The 18514-nt window shown below is 45.0% G+C and overlaps 1 protein-coding gene across 6 annotated transcripts in view; it reads right to left on the bottom strand.

Moving 5' to 3' along the window:
• Nucleotides 1–18514, bottom strand: part of MAPKAP1 (MAPK associated protein 1) — a 223178-nt gene that overhangs the window by 172774 nt on the left and 31890 nt on the right. For all 6 annotated transcript variants that reach the window (XM_040963887.1, XM_040963890.1, XM_040963892.1 and 3 more), the window contains 2 exons: nt 18390–18479; nt 10975–11123 (listed from right to left, as the gene is read on the bottom strand). In XM_040963887.1, coding sequence (XP_040819821.1) covers nt 10975–11123; nt 18390–18479 — 239 coding nt within the window. The remainder of the gene's footprint in view (nt 1–10974; nt 11124–18389; nt 18480–18514) is intronic.

Here is an 18514-nt window from a genome sequence, read left to right as displayed (position 1 = left end):
CAAGTTGGGCATCAGGAACTCAATTCAGGTCTTCCAGAAAGGTGTCAGGGGCACAACCAGCAGCACCTGCTGCCTCCCAGGGGGTGCACTGGCAGGAAGTCAGAACAGAGACCAGGGTCACAAAGAACCTGGATACTCTGATAGCTAGGGATGTGGGAGTCTTAGAGACCATTTTAACTGCTAAGTCGAATGGTCACTGCAGTGTGCAGGAATTCTGCCTCCAAGCCAAATCAGCAACATCATTGGAAATCTGGGCTGTTGACAGGCATCTCAAACAACAGGTAAGACACTCCTTGGGGTGCCAGGGGCCCATATCAGAGTACTTGACTTTGAGTTCCAACTCCTAATTCCAGCTTCCTGAAAATGCATACTCCAGGGACAGCAGGTGACAGCTGGAGCCACCGTGTGAGAGGCCTGGATTGAGTTCCTCGCCTCCATCTGCCATGCACATTTGGGGAATAAACCAGTGCAGGAGAACTCTCTTTCTCCCAAATAAATTATCTAAATATTTTAAAAGATGTTCATTTTAATGCTATATTCTTCTTAAGATGAGGGGAGGGATTATGACTGGAAAAAAACCCTGGCAGTTATTGTTTTGATGCCATAATTAGGAAGGGAAAATGAAAGTCAGCAAAACCACAGTTTTAGAAAAGTGGTTATTAGATTTTCTTCTTTCCACTGTGGAAAAAGTCCTTCCTGTTGAAGAAGGCAGTGAAATTTTATCACAGCTATTGCTATTCATAAATCTTATATCTATTTTAATTCAATCTGGCCCTAGCCTCTGAGTCGCTGCACCACAATTTGATTACTATAACCATACTTTTTAACTGCTGTCAGGAAAGACAGCGCCTTATACTAACATCTGCCGGAACACATGCCTGCATTCTCCAGCTCCAGCCCTAAATCACGGCCTGGTGATGAATCTCCATCTGACACTAATACTTTTTAACTTCATACAGACAATTAAAATGAATTGTAGCTAAATGCACAGATAACAAATCAATTTAATCTTTGGTTGCATAGCAGCATATTTTGCAAATTTCCTAAACTTACTTTCTTACATGTATCTTTGTCTAGGTGTTAAAACTTCAATTTAATAGAAAGGAGTGGAGATATTAATAAAACACAGCTCTTATGATACAGGCGGTTCAAGCCTCAAATGGTAATGATATTTGAAATTTATCACTGACATTTTAAAAACTTTTGCATTTATGTATGGAGAGTGTCATTCTGGGCTTCATTACACAAGTGACCAAAGCTGAAAAATTCTGCTTGTTAAGATTGAAATAAAAAAAAGAAGAAGAAAGAAAGAAAGAAACAAAAGCAGGATGAACACACCAAGAATGAGAAACTGGATCGTTTCCTGTAGGATTTGTCACTGCAGCCTCCACCACTCCCACCTCGGCCCAACCTCAGACTCCCCTATCCAATTTCACTGCCACACCAAACCTGCTTCCTCCAGTCCTTGGGGAGAGGGGGCTGGTGGTGGCAGCGGCCCCTGAAGTCAGTCTGCAGCCCGAAGGGAACCATGCACTAGCAGCGTGGTTCCTCCATGTGCTGGCTTTTTGGACCACCCCTGCCCCAGCCCAGCAGCTAGCCACACCCGGGTGTCGGTACCAGGATGCAACACACCCTCAGAATGAAACAATATCAGCGCCTATAAGCACATTGTTGGTTGGACTGAGGGAAAGATGGGAGGATGGAAGTAACAGAAAGATCAAAAAAAGAAAAAAACATAAGCTAGTGTCTATGTGAAAGGCACTTCTTCCTTTCTAGCATAAGATTTCTCTTTTTCGTTTTTGTTACTTTTTGCAGATAAGAAAATTGAGGCTTAGAAATACAGTTAATTGGGACCATCATAAGGCTATATTATAGTGGGTGAGCCTGTGATGCCAGCATCCCCTAGGGGAACCAGTTCAAACCAGCTGCTGCACTTCTGATCTAGCTCCTTGCTAATGTGCCTGGGAACACAGTGAATAATGAATAGCCCTTGTGAGCCAGTGGGTGGACGATCTCTGTAATTCTTTCAACTAAATAAATAAATCAATCTTCATGAAAAAGATGCCATTAACTCAATTCACATAATTGACAGCAGTATCTAACTGAGTGTGTCACATTTGAAGTCTGCCGGCAAAGAAAAACATCATGTTTTTCAATTTTGAAAAGTTTTCAAATATTAAGCCAGTATTTTTGTTTCCTCCGTAGCAGTAACTGTCAAGGACTCAAGGGGAAACAGCTGTGGTGCTACAATAAGAAACACCGAGGACTAGCTCTGTCACACACAAACGGGGCGTCCCTGAACAAATCACTCCCCTATTCTGTTTCCTCGTCAAAAACCAGTTGGACCATTCCCTCCAACTTCAGAGGAAAGTTCCAATATGTACATTGGTTATCTCTTCAAGAACTCATTCGGTTTTTTTTAAGATTTATTTATTTTTACTGGAAAGGCAGATCAGGTTTATGAAGAGAACGAGAGAGAAAGAGCTGCCACACACTGGCTTACTCCCCAAATTGGCCAGAGCTGAGCCAATCCGAAGCCAGGAGCCAGGAGCCTCTTCCAGGTCTCCCACACGGGTGCAGGGTTCCAAGGCTTTGGGCCATCCTGCTTGGCCATAAGCAGGGAGCTGGATGGGAAACAGAGCAGTCAGTGCAAGAGCCAGCACTCATGGGATCCTGACATTTGCAAGGTGAGGATTTGGCCACTGAGCTATTGCACCAGGCCCCAAGTTTTCTAATTTATAACCCCTGCATGTCACTAAGGACAATTGCCTACCTAATCACAAACCTAAGAAACCTTAACATCAAAAGGAATCCAAGAGGTGATGGCCAAAGGCAGCCAGGCCAAGCCAGACTGGACCACCACCTGGCTCTCCCGCAGGGGTGAAGGGGACTCAAGTTGTCATCCACTTGCCGACTGGAAGCAGGAGGCTGGATCTGAAGTGCAGCAGCCAGTACTTAGTCCACACATCCTGAGATGTGGGTTTCTCAAGCAGCAGCTTAACCTACCAGGCACCCATCTGCAGCTCGGCCTGGTGAGCAGAGCTGGGCATCTGAGAGCACAGCCCCTTTCTCACCCACGGGGTGGCAAAGCCCATACACTTCAGCCAGCAGCTGCTGCTGTCTCAGGTGTATTAGCAGGCAGCAGGATTGAGAGTAGAGCAGCCAGGACTCGCCTGGCCCTGCTAATACGGGATGCCATCATGTGGTGTGCATTTAACCTGCACACCACAATGCCAGCCCCACAAAACATCTCTTGAATGGTGTCCCTATCCTCATAAACCCTTCTCAGGTATATTTACATTAGCACAAACCCAATGACTTTTCAAAAACACCACTCTGATGATTTCGTCTTCCTGGTGAAACTTGCCGAAGGTGTCCCAGGGCCGAGGGTGAGAGCATGTGCACTGGCCGTGTGTGTTTGGCTGCTGGAGCTTCACCTTGCACCTTCAGCCCTCACCCTTGGGGTTCCAGCGCTACAGCTCTCTTCCAGTTCCTCACAACTGCCAAGCTGCCCCTTCCCTAGACCCTCTGTGTTCCCCCGTCTTCATGCTTCTGCCAAGCTGCCCCTTCCCTAGACCCTCTGTGTTCCCCCGTCTTCATGCTTCTGAGGTAGCTCCTCTCAGCCTTTGCTCTCACGACAAGGGTCATCTTCAGGGGACACCTGAGACTAATTCTCTCAAAGCACCAGTACCTCTCCCAGAGCCAGGCAATTATTTGGCTGTGACTGCACTGTGGTTACAGTTCTATATTTTGCTTGGTGATTACCTACCAAGGCAAGAAGCTCCATGAGGTCAGAAGCTAGGTCTACCAGGTCTGGTTTTGTTCATTACTGTACCCAGTGCCTAGTTAACAGCACTGGTACATGGCAGGCCCTCACTAATTGTAAGGTTGCAAATGGGCAAGTGGGACAAAGCAGCAAGCTCTCAGCACTGCCCCAGTACCCCGTGTTTTGCTGTGCACATAATCCCCACGTCTGTTAGGTGCTCACGAGCAGCCCCAACGTCATTCCACAGACATGAGAACAGGCTCACAGAGGCAGAGAACTTGGCCCACTACCAGACAGCAGACAAAGGCATGGGACTCAGTATTCTAACCCAAACCTGGCAAGCATTTGTTTTCCACAGCAAAATTCTGTCTTGTCTGAAAAGCCTTTACTAGTTGTGAATTCCACCTCTGATGGGAATTTCTAGAAGTCCACTTCAGAACCAAAGTCAGCACAGATCAGCAAGGTTCAGAACAAACCACAGTGGTGATGCCCAGACCGAGGGCTCAGAACACAACAAGGTCATCTTAAATAGAACTCACCTTGGGACATTTAACCTCCTGACAGGCAATACACTGTCTTCTGCGCCGACTCATGCTTTACCTCTTTGCCTGTCATCTGAACACAATGTCAAGACACTGCCTTGGGACTTTCACAATAATGTCAAGTGGGCCCGGAGCCGTGGTCCTCACCTTGAACAAGCCGAGATCCCATATGGGCGCTGGTTCTAGTCCCGGCTGCTGCACACCCTGCTTATGGCCTGGGAAAGCAGTCGAAGGCGGCACAAAGCCTTGGGACCCTGCACCCACATGGGAGACCTAGAGGAGGTTCCTGGCTCCTGTTTTCAGATTGGTGCAGCATCAGCTGTTGCAGTCACTTGGGGAGTGAATCAGCGGACAGAAGATCTTCCTCTCTGCCTCTCATCCTCTCTGTATATCTGACTTTGTAATTAAAACTAAATAAGTCTTTAAAAAAACCACACACAATAATGTCAAGCAACAGGAAAGTACCAACATAACAGTGAGAGGAAAATAATCTCATCAAAAAGGACGTCCTTAATGAATTTGATCCATTCCAGGTATATTGGAATGTGTAATCGGGTGGAGGGTAACTACCAGATTCTTTCAGAAGTGAACTAACAGAAACTGGTCCATGAAAAGAAAATTTGGCAAAATCCAGTCATGGAGATAGGAAGAAGGAGGGTGCACAAGGATGAGGCTGAGCACCCCACAGTCACCTTCTCTCCAGCCTGCTGCAGGGCCAGCACAGAGGAGGCCGGGGAGGCCAGGGGCAAGCAGACAGAGGAGAGTCCGGTGGCCAGCAGAGAGGAGGCCGGGGAGGCCGGGGGCCAGCAGAGGGGAGGCCAGCAGAGGGGAGGCCAAGAGGAAGATGCAAAGCCCCCACGCTCCTGGCCTCACTCCAGCAGCAGGGAGCAGCAGCCACACTGAAAAGCCCAGACTGGTTTTCTGGAATCCAAAGTAGCTTAACATCCTAGAAGAGGATGTTTCCATGACAATGCAAAATTTTCCAAGTTCAGATAAGAAACATTTTCCTCCAAGGGCACTGTTTTTTTTTTTTTTAAATAATTTCAATCAGCTGACCTTTTCTGAGTTTGCAACATTTTTTAGTGGTTGCCTGCATTTCTGCAAAGTTTTAAGTGACTTTCTTTGGGAAGAGCTATTTAATACCAATGATTGTAGAAAACATTTGTTCATAATTACCCAGACATACACTGGAACAATGCTGAAACAAGAGCAGCATGCAAAAATGTATTTAAGGACTATCATCCCAAAATGCTGCTAAAAGCTATTAACCAGTATGTGTTAATTGCCACAGCATTCATATTAATTTTCACTTCAGGCTCGACATTGTGGAATATTTCCCCTGATACATTTTAAACAAAGTTTAATTTAAGGAACTGCTTCTATCAACACTTATGAAAATTAACAGCCAAGCAATTAGCACTCATGAATTATCCCTTCCCCCACGATCTCTGCAGCTTTCCTATTGAAACAGTTTCTAACAGAGAAACGGTTACTTTTTAACAAGTTAGCACAAAGTCACAGCTGACTAGCAGAAGCAGAAGTAGTTAGCACTGGGAACCAGAAGTGGGTTGTTAAGGCAAACATTCTGAACATTAAGGTTTAGAGAGTAGTGTTTCAGCCAAGTCAAACAAATGGATAAAATACTCAATATTTTAGTAAGCTACCAAGCATTAGAAATGGTGAATTACCTTGTGACCTGGTGTTTGAAAAATAACCAAGTCAGGAAAAAAAAAGGCAGTAATTGCTTCTTCTTTAAACTTTTCTATTTAGAGGGAAGGCAAGCCACCCCCCATTGAACAAGCATCCTCCCCATCCAGTCTGTGTTGGGTGGCCTAAAGACACTACTCTGCAGAGGGCATTCCTCTCATGCAACCTGGTCCAGAGGAAATGAAGTACACAGGGGGGGGTCCTGTTACTGTCTCGGGCCCCTAGCCCAAGAAGAGCAAGCAACAGAAAAGGGTTTTGTAGGGTGCTCCCTATATGCCACATGTTAGGCCAAACAGGATTCATCTCAAGTCATCCTCATGAGAAACACAAATCACCACTGCATTCTAAACACAAGAGCTGCAGTTTGTAGAGGAGAAAAAAAAATCTTTTCCTTCCACCCTTTTACATTCTCAGCTACGGACCCTTTAAAAAGTTGAACACTAGAGACGCACATGAGTGGACTCTGTAAGGTTACTGTGACTGAGGCCCCATCATGCAGGGGGCGCAGCACAGTGTCTCTTGGAGTGTGGGGAGGCTCCACCACAGGACAAAAGGCGAGGTGCAGCTGCCAGGACAGGGTCACTCAGCAAGGCCTGATCTTCCAGGCCCCTCAGTGTCCTTGCATCTCTTGGTATAAGCAGTTCCTTCCCTCCCCTCTCACTCAAGGACCTGATGACCTGCAGCAGGAAGGATGGTGAAAACCCAAAAAGCCTTTCCTACCATTCCCCTCGGATTGTTTTCAGCTCGTTAATACCACCAGACCAGATTTTGGGGCAGTGGGTCCTGAACCCCCTCAAGTCTCATGAGGTTACACAACCAGCCTGCAGTGACACAGTAAGGCAAGTCACCAGCAGTCACTCCGAGGCTTTTTTTTTTTTTCTTCTCCTTTCTTTAATTAGAAAGGCAGATTTAACATCAGAAAGAAAAACACCTGCTGGCTCACTCCCCAGATGGCCACAACAGCTGGAGCTGAGCTGACCCAAAGCCAGGAGCCAGGAGCCTCTTGCAGGCCTCCATGAAGGCTTTGGGCTGTCCTCTGCTGCTTTCCTGGGTAGGCCATAAGCAGGGAGCTGGAAGGGAACTGGAGTAGCCAGGACACGAACCCGGTCCATATGCCAGCATTTGCCGGTCCCATCACACTGAGGCCACAACAGAAGGTCCGCTGACTAGTGACGTTGCTAAATGAAGCTATCAGCATGCTGGGTGCTTTCTTCCCTGGTGGCTTTACTGGGCTTGTGACTCCACCTCTTTGCAGAAGCAGAGAAAACTGTGCTTCCAGAAGGAAGGAACCACCCCGGGGAAACAGGGACAAGAAAAGGGTCCTTGAACTGCTGGTGATCTGATGAATCTGCCCCGAACAGCTACAAGCTACATCAGCAAACGTTTCTCAAGTGATAAGGAATGATATGGTAAACGGTAGGTTTACTTCTTAAAATACGACCTCATGGGAAAGGAGTGGAGAACAGGGTAGAGGCTTTCAGCCCACTTGGCCAGACACACCCTCGGTGCTGCTTCCTGGGGTCCATCAGAGGCACTCAGTCCCAATCACCTCAGAACACCTCTCTGGCCACAGCAGCACTTTGAGTCAGAGAAGGAGCTCAGGGGTGTCCTGAGCACTTCATGTCCACAAGAGAGCTCAGGCTTTGCTGACGAGACTCTTCAGAGAAGAATCCAGCCCATGTCTGAGGCGGTGGGGTCTGAACTGACCAAAGCAGCCCCCAAAATGACCAAGCACGTCACATAACATCACTAATTTGTTAAAGAAATACTGCAGTAAAACTGAGCCCTCAAGTCATCCAATCACAAAGCAGCAGCCCGCGGCCAGGCCTTCCTCCCACTCTCACACCTTGAAAATGCACCTGGACAGGCATTTGCTGCGGCAGTTAGGAAACCCCCATGCAACGTGGGCGAGCCTGCTTGTATCCTGGTTACGCTGCAGGTGAGATCCAGCTTCCTGTGGACGGCCCCGCACTCGGCTTTCTGCTGCCCCTGGGAGACCTGGACGGAGAGCTCCGGCTCCAGCCTGCCCTGACCCAGCTGTTCAGGGCATTACGGAGGTAAACCAGCACACACTCTCAATCTCTCTCTCTCTCTCTCTCACACACATTATCACATACATATTGCCTTTCAAATAAATCTTTACAAAATTTTTAAATTATTAATCATAATAAAAAATGTAACAAATGACTAACGAGTTACAGGAACCAGAAACTAACTGGAAATGTTTCCTTAATTTTCATACAACAGCTAAGAAATCTTATAAAACTAAGACCAACAATCAGCACAACCATTAAGGACACTACATATGCTTGCCTAACTACAATGCAATTGGTAAAACCTTACCAAAAACAAAATTCTTTTTTTCAAATCTAACCCTAGTTAAATCTTAAGAAAGATCTCACAGCAGTCTCTTGAGGAAATACATAATTAAGTAGTTTTTTAGCATATTTAATTAGACCCCAAACTCTTGCCTGTCCCCTTCTCTCCCCAATTATGTACTGCATGCCCAAGAGACCCAAGCAACTCAGTTAATTATGTAAATAAGGCAAGCACTATTCCCAAGAAAAGCACTGTGAATATTTGCAGAGGAAGAAAAACTAATCTGTACATCCTTTGGTGGCTTTAATAAATCTTAACACACACACACAATAAAGAAGTATTGCAAACACAGAAAACCTTTACATGTGGAGAAAATCAAAGATGGGATTCCAATGTCAAGGTGGTAAAATATTAAAACAGGACACTAATTTCATTCCTTAAATATGAGCTGAATAAAAATAAAATAATTTTAAGTTACAACAGTAACAAAAATTTCATGCTGAACATCAGATGATATATGGGAAGAATCAATCTAGAAATTATTAGAGCTGACTCTCACGGAGAAGGCTTTATTATCAGGGGATGACACGAGCTGAACTCCAGAGGCAGCCGAGCTGCTGTGCTAACTGCTACAATCCCATTATGATGCAATCACAAAATGCTAATTTGATCATTTTGAGGTGTTATTTGAATAGTCATTTTAATTTCTAGGTTACAAAAAGGCTTGACTCAAGTATAATTTTCTATTAATCATTGAGATGTCATTGAACATCATATTGATGCATTTCACAAAGATAAAGAAAGACTAATTTAATATGTATGCTACAATATCTTTCAAATATTAGCCACTTTCATTACATACCTGCCAAATGCATCAATATTAAATAATAGATGAGAACAAGGACTTAATTGTGTTTTAGCAATTGTAATATGTAAGATAACACTAAAACAGCCCTGCATCATAAGATAGACTTATCAATACATAAATCTTTCTTAATCAATATGTACTGGTGACTAGTGCATGTTCACATCTTTGCAGATCACAGATCTGCTATAACAAAAAGCACAGAAAACTTAAAGTGTGAACACAAATCTACTAAATTTTTTTTGTCCTTTTTGCCTGAGGAAATGGTTCAAAATTTTTTTCTACTTCAGCAGTTAGATATATATTCCCACCAAAGTCCATAATCTTCTGACAAATTCAAGTCTAAGTAATATAATCTAACAGCATACAGAAAAGTCTGTTTAAAAGATGTGTGCTATTTTGTTAGCAAACAAAAATTGCCATTCATTAATTATTCCAGTAATTACGCCCCCAAACAATACGATGGTGCCGGGTAATAAAGTAAACAAATCCCAGCCATAAACTCCCGCAAATCTAAATGCAGCAATTGAATTTTCTTAAAGTCCCATGTGGTCCAATTCACACCTTCTCAGGGCTGGCCTCCAAGTCTCCAGGGAGAAACGGTCTCTTCTTCCCTGCATGGAGGGCTTCTGAGCACGGCCGGGGACAATGGACTCAAATGCTTTCCAGGGACTTTTGGAGGAAACTCCTGTAGACGCTAGGATCTTTATGCTATTCATGCATTTTGTTTCTGCTCTACTTTCCCACAAACATCAACAACCTCTCATGCCAATAGCCACACAAGCTTAGGTAAGCCAATGGAAACATGCTGAACTGTTCGTGGTAAAAGTGTTTCAAAGAGAAAATACCTCTTCACTCGAAGACCACAACTGACAGAACAAGCACACCAATAAGAAAAATGCAAACACAACCAGAGAGCTGTGTGATCATTAATTGCAATGGTGTGACATAAGATGAATGGTTGCACGACCCCTCCAGGCAACACACTCTCAGCGCCCCCACGACACTGCCAGGCACAACACATAATGGCAATAAATATCAGAATCGGCTGCTACCATCTCCCAAAAAAGGCCCACCCGACCTAGCAGAGACCCATGGCAAAGGGAATGGGGGCATACGGTGCTACATTGACTACTGGCCATTTTTTTAAAAAAGGAACACATGACCATTTTAATTCTTAACAGTAAACTGTTAGAACAAATGGACAAAAAAGGCAGACATGCTCCATGGCAAATGTTAAACAAGATCCCCCAAAAGTGCAATACCGAAATCAAAGCAACAGCCTGGAATTCTGGCCAGAAGCTCCAAGGCCCACGATCCCCAGGTTGTGGTAACCACTCAGACACGATGATGCAAACTGCCACTCAGCACCACTCAGAAGGCTTTCCCATGCGCCCGGACCCTGAGCAACCACAATCCAACCAGCCCAAATGCCCACTTGAGGTAACACAGATGAACCAACCAAACACACTACCCCCGCCCATACAGCCCCAGGTCATCTGGGAAGATTCAATCAGTCCTCTGAGATCTAAGATGGGAAGGAAGAGAAACAGCCAAGGAGTGGAAGAGAGGCAACTCAGGACTGTCTCCTTTTAGTCCTCCTTGACAGATTCTAATGGAAGCAACACTAAGGCCAAATTCATATATTCTGTATCTAAGGTCTTGGAAAAGTAACATCTGTAATTACTCTGAGACACACGGACCCCTCAATCTAACAGTAACAGCAGCAGCTCCACTCCGAGCAGTGCCACATCCGGTCTCCAGGTTCCACTCACCTTGCCATCAAACTTGGAGTACTCATTAAAAGGGTTATTCAGCTGCAGAGGGCACTGCTCCAGGCGCACAGACAATATTGACTGCTTGCCAGAATTCGGAGGCTTCTCTTTGAGGGATTTTTTTTCAAACAGTGACTTTAACTCCTGGGCTGTGTAGAAAAAGAAGATAAAAATATCTTTGTGATTACAGAAACAAGACAGCTTATGCATCTTCCCTAAAATGTCTTTCTCCAAGTCAAGGTGGGACACACCCAGGGCTGCGTTAGGTCTGAAGTGCAGAAAGCCACGCACACATGTCAGTGTCTGCAGTGAGGCAGCATCCAAGCCTCAGGCCAATCCAGGACGACTGGGGGTGGGGAGGGAAGGGGCCAACGCAGAGCAACACAGTGGCTTTTGTGTCACAGACGTGTTCACTGTCCACAGACCCTAAGGTTTTGTCTGCTTTGCCAATTACAGTTAGCTGGCTGAAACTGGGCAATTTACTACACTTCTCTGGGCCTATCACATTACCTTTAAGAGATACCTGGAAACTTTAATATTATGTGAGCTTGACATTCTAATTCTTCAAGGTCAAGGTCAAGGGTATCTATTATCACACACTCCAATGATACTTATTACAGAATCTGGATGACCAAGGTGAGGAGAAAGGAAAAACAGAGGACATTTATAGCAGCAGGAGCTAACATTAATTGTTCAGGTCAATGCATCTCATGCAATTCTTACAACATTACACAGCCATAAGCCTTATCTCAATTGTCTCAGCGAGGAAACAAGCTTAAAATATTTTTATTAGTCCTATGCCATGAAGCTACAGAGTGGCAAAGCTAGGATTCAATTGAATCTCTTAGCCATTACACAATAATGGAACAAAGTAGAGCCTCAATAAATTTTGTTGCATGAATGAACAAATAAAATGATTGAAGGAATTCACATTATTATTCAATCAGAAACTTCAGCTCATTTTAATGAATGAATTAAGACACATTAGTTTCATATCTTCGCAAAGATCATCTAATTTTTTAAGTCAATCTACATATTGACCAAGACGGTAGACAGATGATAAATGGGGGCACTAGGCTTTCTTTTTAATTTTGAGATTTAGAAAGTGTACATAGTAAAGCTTTTTAAACAAATCAGAGATGTTTACATCTGCAGGAAGAGAAGCAGCCCTTCCCAGTCCTTGACAAAGGTGTAACAAAAAAACTATTCCCCAACTCACTCAAGTGGTCATTAAAACAACTCGTAAGTATGAAGCTGACATGATGACTCGCTCAGCTGATCTTCCACCTGCAAGCACCACATCACATGTGAGCGCATGGCTGTGTTCCGCATGCTGTATTTTCCATCCAGCTCCCTGTTTATGGTCTGGGAGAGCAATAGACGATGGATGGTTCACCCACATGGGAGACCTGAAAGAAGCTCCCAGCTCCTGGCTTCGAATCAGCTCTGCTCTGCCACTGTGGTCATTTGGAGAACAAACCAGCATCTGCAAGATCTTTCGTTGCAAGCTGACTGATACTATCTCAAAAATCAGAGACAGAGCCTTAGAAGCTCAGAAGTCTATTCACTGGCCAGCAGACTGTCCCATACTGTCACCAACAGAAGAAGCGTCTGGCCCTCACTGGCAACTGTCTGGGGTTTTTAAACTCACATTGGTGCACAATGATCCTACAATCAACTCAGGTGCTGTGCATTTACAAAGCATCCGATTTACTTATCCTGGCAGGCAAACATGTCCCACTCAGGGGCAACTTGCAAGGCAAGCAAGCACAATTCGTTCCACTCACAGAAGCCAATCTACCTGGTTCCATATGTGTCCCTAACTTAATGCTTGCTTCTCTGCTCGCCCTCAGACTCAGGCAGATTTAGCAGGCCTGACTTGAGTGGTATCTTTTTGAATTTTTGGGTTGTGACACTCTCTCCTTGTCTTTGTAAATCTGCCTTTCCATTAAAAATAAACAAATCTTGAAAAAAAAATACCTCATAACTAAATAAATGTAACTACAGTTACCTTTTCAAAAGACTGATGAAGCAAATTTATGAATTGAGTTCCCATAGATTTAAGTGGCTAATCTGGAGGGTGTGTACTCTAAGACCCCCGCTGAGTGCCTGAAACCACAGGGAGCAGTCAACTCCACATACACGCCTCTGCTCACACCCCACGTGAGCTCTGAGGCAGCAGGGAGCTGCATGCAGGAAAGTGATTCCCACACTGTGGGACACGCAGACATCCACACAGCCCTCAGGCTGCCTAACATCCTCAGCCTCACTGCTGGCGGACTCGCCTCCTCCCAGCTCACCGGCACTGGCCAAGGCTCCATGTTTGGACCACTTCTTTTCTCCTACACTTACATCCTTGGGGAGTCTGTCTAGGCTCATATCCAGAAGAGGCAAAAATCAAACTGTAGAGATACTGGACCAAAGGTTACCTTTGGTGAGCAAACTGACTAGAAAGGAACACCAACGGACCTTATTAGGGAGCTGGCACTGCTCTGAGTTCACGGGCATGCTAGATACACAGGTGCACATGTCCGTCAAAAGCCCTCGCTCCAACAGGGCAGGCATTTAGCCTAGTAAGACACCTACACTCTCTGCTCGAGTCTGTAGGTTCAGCATCTGGCTCTGTCTCCCACCACCAGCGTCCTGCCCAGTCACTGGGCCCCCACTGCTGTGTGGGACAGCCAGAGACGCTCCTGGCTCTCGCCTACAGCCAGGTAGACTCAGTCTGTGTGTCTGTGAGCTGAACAGACAGAGCGTAGCTAATCTTTCTTTCTCTCAATCTTTCCAACATATGCTCTTAAATATTTAAAAAGTCATAAAATTGCATGTTTAAAACCTAACTGTGGATGGTGGATGTATCTATCTAAATAGAGCTATATATAACTATATACCTAACTACAGATATATCATATCTAAATAATAAAACAGAGAGACACAAAGAAGAGAGACAAGGAGAGAAACAGAAATAAAAAAGGAAAATAATAAGTATATTCTATAATCTGGGAACTCCTGAAGATGATTTCTAACAGTAAAGACCCCATGAAATGAGACTGACATATCCAACCTGTTGCGTGACACCTCCACTGTGATGTCTGCTAGGAAACTCACGCCTTCTATGTTCATAGCAGAATGCCTAAACTTCCCCTCAACATATTCTGCCACAGCTTTCTAATAGGAGAGCAACCAGGAGAGTTAGGGGCAACTCCATCCAGGTAGGCCACGGGCCTGAGCGTCATCTGACAATTCTCTCTCTAACCCCACACCCTACGCCCTTCATAACCACCTCCTCCGTAACACAAGTGTAATTCCAGCAGCACCTTCAAACCGGCCATCCTGTTTCTGCCCTGGACTTCCTCATCCCATCCCATCTCTAACCCACACAGTAGCCAATGTGAGTCTTCTATAAGATATGTTACAGGGCCCAGTACGATAGCCTAGTGTCTAAAGTCCTCACCTTGCGTGCGCCAGGATTCCATATGGGCACTGGTTTGTATCCCTGCAGGCCTGCTTCCCTTCCAGCTCCCTGTTTGTGACCCGGGAAGGAAGTCGAGGATGGCCCAAAGCCGTGGGACCCTGCACCCACATGGGAGACCTGGAAGAGCTCCTGGCTTCAGATGGATTACTTAGCTCTGGCTGTTGCGGCCACTTGGAGAGTGAACCAGTGGATAGAACATCTTTCTCTCTGTAAATCTGACTTTCCAATAAAAAATACATCTTTAAAAGCTCAGTATTATGAACCCTATTTAACACAACTGACAGCAATTCACAATTACATTTTTAAAAATAAAATATAAGTTACAAACGTAGAGTTTAGATCAAGGAGGGGGATAGTGGAGTGTCACACAGCTGTACACTGGAATGAAACCTCCAGAGTGACACCTCACATCTCCCCATGTGCTGTGGGGCCTGATACTCTGGGAGTGGATGAGGATACTGGCAAATCAGACAGGCACTGGTTTGAGCCCCAGCTCTTCCACTCGGCACTGACTCAGCTCTCTACTGACAGCTCTGGGAAAGGCAAAGGAGGATGACCCAAGCCTTGGGACCCTGCACCCATGTGGGAGACCCCAAAGAAGCTCCAAGCTTCTGGTCCAGCTCCACCTGCTGGGAATATTTGGGGAGTGAACCACTGGCTTTCTCTCCTTTTCTGTAACTGCTGTGCAATTAAAAAGCTCAAGTGTGTTGTTAAGTAAAAAAATACTGTACAAAAGAGGATTAAACTATACTATCTCTAAAAAGAGATGGAATAAAAATGTCTTGTTTTATGTCTTTGACTTTGAAACCATGTCAGTATTTCACATTCAAAAAACTAGAAAATTTAAAGTACAATCTATAGAAACAAAAGTAAAATGAAATACACAGAAAATGCTTGTGTGGTACAGTGGGTTTAAGCCACCACCTGAGACGCCAACAGCCTATATTGGCACCAGTTCAAATTCTGCCTGTTCCACATCTAATTCATTTCCCTGCTGATGCACCTGGGAAAGCAGTGGAAGACCCAGAGCTTGGGCTCCGTGCACTCGGGTGGGAGAGTCAGATGAAGCTTCTGGCTCCTGACTTCAGCCAGGCCCAGATTTGGTCACTGCAGCCATTTGAAGAAGGAACTCACGGATCAAAGATCTCTTTCTCTCTTTCTTCCTTTCTCTAACTCTGCCTTTCAAATAGATCTTTTTCAAGCAATGAAATACATGAGCCTAAGTAATATTCTGAGGTAGCAACTTAATGACAGAGCAATCAGCCAACAGCTCCTTCCGGGTCTCCCACGTGGGTGCAGGGTCCCACGGCTCTGGGCCGTCCTCTGGGTCTCCCACACGGGTGCAGGGTCCCACGGCTCTGGGCCGTCCTCTGCAGCTTCCCCAGGCCACAGCAGGGAGCTGGATGGGAAGTGGGGCCACCAGAACTCCACGTCAGCATTACCCAGTCCTTCAGCAGCAATCTGACTATCCAGTCTTTAAGGGAATCTAACCATAGGACCTCACTCCACCCCTAAAAAAACAAAACAAAAGCCACCCTTAAAATCCTTTGAAAACCATATTGTTAGTAATGGCATCAGTATTTCTATCCGAACCCAGAATTATCAGCATAAAAGACATATAAACTCAAAAAAGTGAATATTCTATAATCATGTCATTAATTCCAATTCAAGTTTAACTACAACATATTTCCTCTTTAAAAAACAAAGCTGAGCAATAATCACTAAAAAGAGCCACAAGGAGACCAGTAACCCAGGAAGCAGTGGCTCAGATTCCAGCATCTGAGTGTCAAAAACACATAAAACTCCTTAAAAAATGACCGATGGTAGATTTTAGGAAAGAAATATATAAGATAAATCTGGGATATCTCATCATATGAGAAAGTGAGGAGCTGTGAAAGACTACCGGGTTTAAAGAGTTCTAAAATTCCTTCTTAAAATCCAGCAGGAAAGAACACATATGGACAGGTTATCATAAAAAAAAACTTCAACAAAGTGAAAATAATCAAATATGCTTTAAAAATTAATGCATTAATAGTGATAAAAAAAGGAGGAAAACTTTACTGTTCATTTATATAGCATTCTAGGAAATAAATTCATAATTTAAGAACTAAAAATGAAGAGAAAGAATCAAGCGACCCAGGGGCTGCAGCCCCACGTGCAGGAGGCCGAACCAGAAGCTGTGTGCCAGGACCCCTGCAAGGTGTATGTGAAGACACCACTGAGCCTCCTCCTTAGCCTGCCACCCCAGTGTATAACTTGATAAGACATGGAAGTGAAGGAGGCAAAGAGGGATCCAGCGGCCTGAACGAACGGGCACCGTGGTCATCAAGAGGCGTTGGGGCCACACTGAAGAGTACTGCCTGCAGAGCTGGCATCCTGTGACACCTACGGAAACCAGTCAAAGACCTGGCTGCTCCACTTTGGATCCAGCTCCCAGTTTATGGCCTGGGAAAGCAGTGAAGGATGGCTTACTTCTTTGGGTCCTTACATCCACGTGCGAGACCTACAAGAAGCTCCTGGCACCAGCTTCAGACAGGCCCAGCTCCAGCCTGAGGCTATTTGGAGAGTGAACCAATGCAAGGAAGATTTCTTTTTCTCTCTCTGTCTTCCCCTCCATCTGTAACTCTGATTTTTGAGTAAAGTAAGTGACTTTTAATGTTTTTAAAGATTTATTTATTTTTATTGAAAAGAAAGATGTACAGAGACAAGGAGAGACAGAGAAAGATCCTCTCTCTGTTAATTCACTCCCCAAGTGGCCATAATGGCCAGTGCTGAGCCGATCCGAAGCCAGGAGCCAGATGCTTTTTCTGGGCCTCCCATGTGGGTACAGGGGTCCAAGGCTTTAAGACATCCCCCCAACCACAAGCAGGGAGCTGAATGGCAAGTGGAACATCTGGGACAAGAACTAATGCCCATATGGGATCCCAAACGTGCAAGGTGAGGATTCAGCCACTAGGCTATCATGCTGGGCTCAAAAATAAATAAATCTTTAATCTATCTCTTATCTGTAAATGACAATGATAATACATACCTTTTTAAAAATCACTGCATTAAAGACTATATATAGGGCCCGGCGCGGTGGCGCAAGTGGTTAAAGGTCCTCGCCTTGCACGCCCGGGATCCCATATGGGCGCCGGTTCTAATCCTGGCAGCCCCGCTTCCCTTCCAGCTTCCTGCCTGTGGCCTGGGAAAGCAGTCGAGGGAAGCTGGATGGGAAGCAGCGCAGGCCCAAGCGGGACCAACTGGTGCCCAAGTGGGATCCCAGTGCGTGCAAGGCAAGGACGACCTTAGCCACTAGGCTACCATGCGAAGTCCCATTAGGTGACAATTCTGTCAATATGGTACCGGGGGGGGGGGGGGGGCTGGGAGGACGGGGAAGGCAGACTGCACATACATCTTTCAAAGAAGCAGCAAAGAGAGAAAAAAAAACAGGAAAGATGCTATTGCCATTATAAACTGTTTAAATAGGATTTACCTTTGCAATTATTTGTCTTCTAAGACTGAAACTTTGAAAATATATAATTGTCAGCTGTTATACATACAATTTATAAACACTCTAATACTCCAACACAATGATATTCAAGCTGAAATAGAAAGAATCAGCATTTGTGCAAAGACGACTTACTAAGGCCAGCAAGGAGGAGAGGGAAAGCCGAGGTTGGAACAATCAAGAGAAACACACAGACCAGAAAGCAATGGCAGAGAACTACTGTGGTGCAAACAGCAGCTCGTCCTGGCCTGGAGCACAGGGCCCTGGGCATGCCCCTCGCAGCCGTCCCGTGACTCTGATGGGCCAAAAACCACACAGCAGCACAGGGTCGAAGCAATCAAAACACAGAGGCACCTGTCCCAAAGACTTAGGAGGATGAATGAGAAATCAGTTAATATAAACTAAATATATATAAATCTCAAAGCAAAAATTGAAATGATTTCCATTTACCTGATTGCTTAGAATTTCTTTCTTTCCACTGAACATTTTTGCATTTGATCTGGTTTTGTCTCTCTTTTCGGAGCCGTTCTAATCTTTGAGCTTGAAAAGAAATATTATAACTATAAGTTTGTCAA

Source organism: Ochotona curzoniae, unplaced genomic scaffold, assembly GCF_017591425.1.
Source record: "Ochotona curzoniae isolate NIBS_2020 unplaced genomic scaffold, NIBS_Ocur_1.0 scaffold_3208, whole genome shotgun sequence".
NCBI classification, from domain to species: domain Eukaryota; kingdom Metazoa; phylum Chordata; class Mammalia; order Lagomorpha; family Ochotonidae; genus Ochotona; species Ochotona curzoniae.
The sequence above is the reverse complement of the archived record's forward strand: the minus strand, read 5'-3'. Positions and strand labels throughout refer to the sequence as shown.